Here is an 8,613-nt window from a genome sequence, read left to right on the forward strand (position 1 = left end):
GAGCCCCGTTTGATGTGAACGTCACGGGGTAAAGGCTGTGCTGTTGGGGTGCTCTGAACAATCTCCTGCACTGGGCCCTGCGGCTCGCTCCCCGGTCCCCAGCTCGGTCAGAGCTGGGTCTGGTAGGTGGTCGGCCGGCCCCTGGGCCTCCTCCGCCCCCTGGGCCACCAGGTGATCCAGGCCCAGCAGCTGCAGCTTTTGCACCAGCTGCAGAACAAGGGCTGGGGCTCCTTCAGCCTGTCCCAAAAGAGGGTTGAGGCTTGGACCCTCAAGTTCTGACCCAGGTTCATCAGGACGGACGGAGGGCTGGGGACTGACAAGGGGTCCTGTTTAGGGAAGCGGGAAAGAGGGTCTGGGGCGGGCGGGGCTTGGCCGGGCAGCGGAAGGAGGGGTCTCATGCTGTCTGTGGGGCCTCTGCAGGCTGCTGGGAAACAGCAAAGCCTGAAAGAGAAGGGAGTGCCCGTGACCTGGGAGCCTGGGGGCCACAGGCCTGGCCTGGGCAGCGGACAGGGGCTGTGGCCTGGGCAGCTGTCCTGAATTGGGAAGCTACCCCCGATGGGTCTGCGGTGGCCTCCTGTGTGGCCAGAGAGGTCATTGTTCAGTTTACAACCTGTACACCCTCCTGCGGACCTCCCTGAGAGGTCAAAAGAGCAGGGCTGTCCCCCACGGTGGAGGTTTCCGACAGGCTGTGAACATCTGAGGCCAGCAGGGCGCATGGGCACGGGAGTACCGTGGAGGGGAGGGCCAGATCAGGGGCAGGCCCCATGAAGGAGCGGGATTTCAGAACCTCGCTGGGTGAGGTCCCACAAGTGATGCTTCTGTTTCCTCACCTAGTAAACTGTGGTGTGAATACCTACCCCCAGGGGGACAGGAGGAAAGGACTCCTGTGAAGGGTCATTAGCTAAGGCGGCAGGTGACAGTGAGTGAGCTCCCCAGAGGCAAGCCTTCCCACCCATGGGACACATAGGGGTGCACATCAGAAATGGCTCACCAACCTTGGGGGTAGGGAGGCCCCTAGCTGGGGGAGGAGACCTAGACCCACCACCATGACCTTGCAGGCGACCCCAGCCCATCTTCAGACTCACCCAGGGGTCTGGTCCGACTGTGGCCCTTGCTGGCGGAGACCTTGGTCCCACTGGTCCGGGGGGCCCCAGAAGGCCCCGCTTCCTCCCAGGCCCTGGGGGGGTGGTTGGCCCTGCCCTCCAGCCTCCGAAAGTCCTGGGTGGGCACCCCTGGCCGCTGCTCCACGGTCCCGCCCCCCGTGTGTGCTTTGGCCCGCGGCTGCCACTGCTGCAGGGTCGGGGAGCCTTGGGGATGGGGGAAGGGGCAGGGGGAGGGGGGAAGGGCGGGCACAAATAGGAAGCTGAGGCGCAGTGGGTGGTCCGGTCCCAGGCCTGGCCCCCACAGCCCCCCAGCCGAGCCCCAGGGAGGACAGGGTTGGAGAACTGAGCCCCTATGTGGAGTCCATGTGAATGGGTAATGAAGTCGCTTTCCCACCCCATGGAGGAGGGAGCCCGGAGGTGCCCATGAAAATGATATGCAAAGTCCATGCAAATCAGCACATTGGGTGAGGCCAGGCTGGGGTAAGGGAGCACCTGGGGGGCTCACCTACCCTCCCCTTTCATGGGCTTGGTGAGCTGTGACTCACCCAGCTGGAGGGAAGAGGGAGGCCCCCACGGGAGCACTCACCTCTCTGGAGCATCTCCTGCCTCAGTGTCCGCCTGCAATGAGTATCCTGCCAGTTGGCCAGCTGCTGGAAGGCGTGCTTCATGTCCAGGTGTGAGGGGCCCGCACCACTGGCCTCCAGAGCCGGGGTGACCCCATGCGGTGGTGTCTCCTCATCCAGATCCAGGTCCACCTCCTCCCAGGCCTCTGACTCCTCCGGCTCCACGTCCACCGCCCCCTCCTCTTCCTCCTCCTCCTCCGCGGGTCCCACAGGCCCCAGCTCCTCCTCAGGCACCAGCTCATCAGGGACCAGCTCCTCCAGGGATACAGAATCCGAGCCGGCCAGCAAGCCTGCCTCAGCCTGGACCCTCCGTGGCTGCGGCCGCGTCTCACATCTGCCCAGGGAGACAGGAGGCCTTCGAGAGCCCCACAAGCCACGCTCCTCCACACCCTGAGGACCCCTCCCACCAAAGGGGCTGAAGCAGGAAGTCCCCCCACCCCACCACCTGGGAGCTCTCCACACAAACCCTGATGCCCAATCTTCAATTGCATGCCAACTGGGAGAGAAGGCATCAGGACTTTAAGTCCCGGGCACAGGCCCCCAACAGTGCACGGACCCTGCCTTTCCCTAGCACCCTGACCCTGCTGCGTGGGTCAGACCAGCAGGGCAAAGGCCCCCTTGTCCTCCTTCCTTCGTTACTTAGCGTTCACAAGCCAGACCCCAGCTAGCTGCCATAGGAACCAGTCTCATGGGGGCAGGGCTCAGACGGCTCAAGTGGCTTGCCTAAAGACACACAGCCAGTTAAGGGACCATGCTGGGACTGGGTCCAGCAGTTCCCGTCGGCTAGGCTAGTGCTCATTCATCTCTCAGCGTCTGGTCAGCTGAAGGGAAAGGTTTGGTCACCACTCACAGCAGCCTGAAGTTGGGCTGGAGGTGGGGGGTTGGGGGACTCCTTTGCGGGGCAACTCTCAGCCCCGCAGCCTGCAAAGCGGTGCCTCCTGAGGGCTGCGGGGAGCAAGGGAGGATGGCGGTGGCTCCCTGGTCAGCTTACCCCAGGTTGGAGGTCTCCCTCGCGGCAGCCCCTTCGTAGTTCCTTCAACAGAGAAAGGGGCCATCACTGTGCAGGGGCCAAGGAAGCCGGGACCACCACGTCCCTAGGCCCAGCGGTGAAAAACGCCCCAAGGAGACACAAGAGGACCACAGGGGAGACCAAGGAGAGTGGAAAGGCCAGGCAATGAGTGAGTGAGTGTCAGGGAGAAGGAGGAGGGCACTGGGGGTGGGCTGGGTGCAGGAGCAGCAGCGCACCTCTCCATGAAGAAGGCGGGGTCTGAGACGATCCTTCTTATGGACGCTCTGAGCTCCTCAGCTAGGGCCTCCTGGAAGCCAGGCATGGCCTCCTACAGTGGAGAAGGGCGTCATAACCAGAGGACACCCCCTAGCCCCACCACACACCCAGGCACAGAACAGGCACCCTGAGGTCGATCGCGATGGCTGGTCCCTGAAGGGCGTCGAGGGACAGGCGGGGCGCCCGGGGAGGGTGCTCACCAGCGGCATGGTGTAGGTGTAGTGAACAATGGAGCCGGTGGACACCCGGGCTTGCTGGCGGAGGGTCCTCACCTCCTCCTGAGCCTCCAGCAGCATGCCTCCACACTCCACATACTTCCCCCGCAGGGCCTGCAGCTGTGGGGAGGGGGCGCCCACAAGCTCGGACCCAGCACCCCGGCGCCAGCCCAGGGCACCTCTGCCACCCCCTTCCCGGGCAGAGGCCTGGACCCTAGCCTGCCACACCTGCCAAGCCCTGTGCCAGTCACAGAGGGTGCAGAAAGGGATGAGAAAGACCCCCACCCCACCATCACCCCCTGCCTGTGCCAGAGCCGCACCTCGTCCTGGAGCCGCATCCGGATGTCGTTCTCAGACGCCAGCTGCTGCTGCAGTTTTTCAGCCTCGGCGCCATACTGCAAGGGCCCGAGAGCTGTCACAAACCCTCGCGCTGCCCACTCCCAGGCACCGTCAGCTTCCCCGTCCATTAGGGAGTCTTTCAAGGCCCCTCGAGCAAGCAGTCACCCAAGCAATCAGGGCCACGGGGACTGCCAGCTAGCTCCTTCCTGTCAGACCTGTGAGCCTCTCAGGGGTAAAGGTGGGTAGGGTGCAGGCTCCCTGAGGTTTCTCCCAACCCTGTCTCTGGCACAGAGAGGGCAGTGGGCACTGAGGGCTTCGTGAGGAGGGGACTCCATTACAGGGGGCCATCATGTTCCCCCCCAAAATCAGTGTTGTAATCTCAATGTCCATGCCATTTTGGATTCTTGCATTACGCAACTTGGACAGGGTTCGCACGGGGTGGGTCCCCAGTCAATCTCTTTGGAGATGTCAGGGAGAGAGGAAGAGCGGAGAGCCCGAGCCACATGGAGGCTGCCAAGGATCCAAGACTCGGGCTTTGTCTAGAGACAGCACACTGAATTCAGGCGGCTAACCTTGTAAACTATGAGAAAATCGACTTTTGTTTGTTGAAGCCACCCCATTGTGGCAATTCTGCGACAGCAGGTCCCCGGAGAGGCCCCATGGGGGCAGAACGGGAGGAGGGCCCCACATTGCCACCTCCACCCACACACCCACACCCACACCCACACACTCACCGACTGGCAGCGCTGCTGCAGCTTCAGCACTTGGGCCCGCAGCTGGCTGACCTCCCTCTGCTGCCGGTCATGGCTCTCCATCTTGAGGGCCAGCACCTCGGACAGCTCGGCCATCTGCTGGCTGGCCTCCGCTGGGGGGCAGGATAGCAAAGTCAGCCTCGCGCCAGGGTCCACCAGGACCACTCCTGGCCCTCCTAAATGCCTCTGCCCAGTCCTACCCTTCAGCTCCTGTGGAATTACAGAGGGCTCCCCAGGGCTGAGCGCTCAGACAGATGTTGGTGTTCATGCGTGTGTCTTGTTGGCCGACACAGGAGGGAGGGGGGCACTGGGGCAGGCATTCAGTGAGACCTGGTCCCACCTGCACTGAGCTCGCATGTAGAGCAGAGACAGAACCCCAAAGGCTAAAGGGTGGGTGGCTGCAGCAGGCACACCGCCAGGCCGGACAAGGTCTGGGAAAGCTTTCTGGAGGAAGGAACTGCTGAGCAGGGAGCAGATGCGGGGGGAGGGGGGGCCATGTGGCTGGGCCAGGCAAAGGAAGGGGGAGGGGAGCGGGGGCACTGGGCAGAATGAATGTAGGGATATCTGGAGGCAGACCCAGCAGAGGAGTGGCAGGGCCGTGGGAGGGAGGTGGGGTCAGACCCTTGGGCCAGTGAGAGGACCATTCTGAAGTTAAAGGCAGAGGAAAAGGTCAGATGAGGTCTTAGAGCACTTATTCCCGGTGCAGACGGGGCTGGCAGGGCATGAGTGGGGCCGGTCAGTAGAGAGTTACTGTAGTCCTGAGGCAGCCTGGGCTAGAGGCAGTGCGGTGGAGAGGAGGGGCTGGCTCCTGCTCTAGGGCCTGGGGGTCAGCAGGTCAGTGTGAGAGCTGGAGGATCCTTGGGATGAAGGAATGTTACCACTTTGGGGTCCTATCTCCCCAGCTGGACAGTGCCTGGGACAGAACTGGGCATAACTGCTACCTAATGCTGGACTCAGCTGTCCCCTTTCACTGCTTTCGGGAGCCCCATCTTGGCTGTCTCCAATTCTGGCCACCTCCCCCCTCACGCCAGGGGTCCCACAAGTTTTTCACAAAGCACTCCCCCAGCCATGGTTTCTCTTGATCCTTATAAGCCCTGGAGAGGTCAGCAGGCCCAAGAGAGCCAATGCCCATTTTACAGATAGAGGGAGTGAGGTTCAGGGAGGCCAAGGAAGTTGCCTGAGCTCACACAGCCAGGAAGTGTCAGAGCTGGGACTTGAACTTAGGTCTCCAGACTCCAGACTCTTCTTCCCTCCTCGCCTAGGGAACAGCCCCTCCCCCGAGATGCATGCTCACGTACAAAACTGTTCCACACATTCCAGCATGAGCATCTGCTCCTCCTCCTCCAGGGGGGCCATTTGGGAGGCCTGAAGGGGCGAGAGAGGAAGGGGCAGAGGTCTTAACACCCCTCATCAGTGAGTGCACCCCGCCCCCCTCCTCACCTCCTCTCTCAGCTGATCATTCTCCTCCTTCAACTGCCTCAGCTTCTGCTGCAAGCCTTCCAGCTGTGGGCATCTGTGCAGTGACAGTGGAGTCCTAGGGGAGGGAAGGGTGGGAGTTGAGTTGGGGTACCCAGTTCCCAACACACCCCAGGGGTCCCCCACCCAGGTTAAGGTGGCAGTCACCCTGTCTGCATCTCCGTCTTAGCATACAAATGGGAACCCAGGCTCAGAGAAGAGACCACCCAAGCACGGAGGCAGGACACTCACAGCTGGGGGGCGTCACGGGAATAATCACACTGCTGCTCTTCCTTCTCTTCCTCTTTTTTCTCCTCCTTTTCCTCCTCTTCCTCCTCCTCCTCTTCCTCCTCCTCCTCCCCCTCCTCCTCAGAGTCTGAATAGAGCTGAAGGAGCTCATCCCGCAGGCTCACCTGGTGCTTCAGGTGCACAATCTGGCAGGAGGGGAGAGGAGCCCCAGGTAGGGGAGCGGCAGGGGCAGTGGGCCTGGTCCTGGCAGGAGGGGACAGCAGAGAGGTCTGAGAGGCAACCCCTCCCTGCGGCCCCTCCCAGTTACCTCCTCCCTGGCAGAGCCCAGCATGGCATCCAGCTTGCTGTTCTCCTCCATCAGAGCACTGTTCTGTTTCACCAGGGACTGGCCGATGCGAGCCGCCGAACTCAGGTCCCGCTCTCTCTGCAGAGGGACCACCACCCATGGGCAACGCCTTCCTGGCTCCCAGGAGTCCCCAGGCTCAGAGGGAAACCCTCCCTGTCCCTATTTCCCCGGGATCTGCTATGGGCCCCCTGTGGAACCTGACTCAGTTTCCCCTCATGGAGCCAGAGCACATCGGTCACGATAGGCTTTAAGAGTCCCTCCACCTGGACGCCCCTCTCTGCAGCCTCCCGTGCCAGCCACCGTAAAGTGGGGACCAGGCAGGCTAGGAAGAGACCCCTACCCCGTGGGACAGAATCCATGAGGGCCTGGGCCTGGCCTGGGAGGGGCAGGCAGCACACACCTCCTCCAGCAAGTTTAACATCACTTGGATATCTTCTTGGGTCATCTTCTTAACTGGCGGGGGTCGGTCTGAACACAGCACTGCAGGAGGAGGCCAGGGGTGAGGAACAGCCCAACCAGGTCAGGGCAGAGGGGATACCACACCACACATTCACTTGCTGACTCGCTGGCTCACTCACTCACAGTCCCAGAGCTCATTCCTGTGTGCCATCTCCAATGTCCCCTACCCACCCCAACATTTTGCCTACATCCCTCAGGACTCAGCTCTCCCAGGGCCATTGGACCCAGTTTGTTTGTATGTTTGTTGTCCTGGAGATGCCTGGCTGGGGGGAGGGGACTGCATACCCCAAGGCTCTCCAACTCGCAGGGGGTCCTGGCACCCAGGAGAAGGGAGGCAGCTGGGAAGACAAACTCTGAGTTCACTGACTCATCCCACCCCCACCCCTGACCCCCAAGGGCAGCCTTGACTGGCTCAGAGAGACCTCTAGGGTCATAAACACAAGGCGGTCCATGGGTCCGGCACCCACACCTGTTACGTGTGGACCGGAGGAAGGGGCTTGTAGGAGTGTGTACGTGTGCCTCTAGCCCCCATCCAGGGGAGGGCCAGGTGTGGGGAGGGTCGGTCGAGGCTCAAGGCCCTGACCACCTCAAGCTCAGGCAAAGCCGGCCCTTCCAAGTTAAGGGGCCCCAGCAGCGCCCCCTCCCTCTTGGCACTGCGGTAGACTGGGGAGGGGGCACAGAGGCTGCGCAGATCCACAGCAGCCACAGGCGCGGAGAGGGGGCGGGCCCTGCACCTGCCCTACTGACAGCCATCGGGGTGGACAGCTGGGGGAGGGATGGGGGATGGATGGGGGAAGCCCAGCTTGGGGGCGCCTCAGCTCTGACATCCGAGAGTGGGAGCAGAGGTGGGACCGAGTGACAGAGGAGTCAGGGCGCCTGGCCCCGACCGGCACCCCACCTCCCCAGGGTGGCCCCTAGTCCTAGCCGCGTTTACCTTCCTCCAGCTCCCTAATGAAGGCGGCGCGCTCGGGGCCCGACACCCCGGGCCGCCGGCCGATGTAGGCAGCTGGCGTCTTCCAGATGCCCGCCGCCTTGTCAGTGCCCAGGCCGGTGGCCCGGAGCCCGAAGGGCCCCTGGAATATGAAGCAGGTCCGCGGCAGGGGCTGGACATCCCTCTGGACCGACGGGACCGCGGCCACACGCGGGGTGCCGGCCTCGGCTTCCGCTTGGGAGGGCGGCGGGGCACTGGCTGGGGGTCCCGCGGCGGCCGGGGGCTCGGAGGCCGAGCCGGCGCCGGTGCCGCCCGCATCCCCCGGGGCCTGCTCGCAGGCGAGCTCGGTCTGGGCCGGGGGCTCGGGGGCCGCGCGGGCTGCGGGCGCGGGCGCGGGCGCGGGCGGGCGGGCGTCGGGCTTGGCAGTGCCGGGATCGTGCGGGCGCATCCTGTGTCCGCGGCCGGTGCCGCAGCTCCGCCTTTATACCCCGCGGCCGGGGCGGCAGGGCCGGGCCACGCGGGGTGGGCACGACGGGGAGCTCCCAGTGGTGCCCGGGGCCGGGGGTCGCGCAGAGTGGGGGAGTGTGCCGACCCAGGTGGCAGTGGTCCGGGAGGGGCACGAAGAAGGTTCGGGTGGAGGGGGTCCCAGCTGGTTCCGGGGGCTTGGGGCTTGAGAAAATGATTTCTCCCCCCTCTCCAGTTCTGGAGAATGGTTCCGCCCGAAGCCGCGGCTTCCAGAGCTCCGTCTACACCGACTCCCGCGGCCGCTGGTTGGAGTTAGAGACCTCTGCTTGGTTCCGCACCTGCCGGCTGGGCGCCATCCTCACGGTCAGGGCCCGGTCAGATCACAGTCCAC

At 63.6% G+C, this 8,613-nt stretch overlaps 1 protein-coding gene across 1 annotated transcript; it reads right to left on the minus strand.

The window, feature by feature from the left end:
* Window positions 1-21: 21 nt before the first annotated feature.
* Window positions 22-8,205, minus strand: HAP1 (huntingtin associated protein 1). Its single transcript, XM_075559664.1, has 13 exons — window positions 7,761-8,205; window positions 6,768-6,847; window positions 6,329-6,445; window positions 6,025-6,206; window positions 5,758-5,851; window positions 5,616-5,682; window positions 4,300-4,430; window positions 3,547-3,621; window positions 3,212-3,346; window positions 2,972-3,063; window positions 2,718-2,759; window positions 1,649-2,060; window positions 22-207 (listed from the first exon to the last, which is right to left on the minus strand). The coding sequence occupies exons 1-13, from the start codon at window positions 8,203-8,205 to the stop codon at window positions 22-24; spliced, it is 2,058 nt and encodes a 685-aa protein (XP_075415779.1).
* Window positions 8,206-8,613: the final 408 nt, after the last annotated feature.

This window comes from Tenrec ecaudatus, chromosome 10 (genome assembly GCF_050624435.1).
Source record: "Tenrec ecaudatus isolate mTenEca1 chromosome 10, mTenEca1.hap1, whole genome shotgun sequence".
Classification (NCBI taxonomy): Eukaryota; Metazoa; Chordata; class Mammalia; order Afrosoricida; family Tenrecidae; genus Tenrec; species Tenrec ecaudatus.

Excerpts from the sequence above, each read along its gene's own strand:
- HAP1 (XM_075559664.1), bottom strand. The coding sequence starts at position 8,205 with ATGCGCCCGCACGATCCCGGCACTGCCAAGCCCGACGCCCGCCCGCCC. Across the intron at positions 6,207-6,328 it reads TGGGCTCTGCCAGGGAGGAG|ATTGTGCACCTGAAGCACCA; the intron begins GTAACTGGGAGG and ends CCCTCCTGCCAG. Across the intron at positions 208-1,648 it reads TCCCTCTTCCCTCCAGCTGG|CTGGTGCAAAAGCTGCAGCT; the intron begins GTGAGTCACAGC and ends CTTGTTCTGCAG.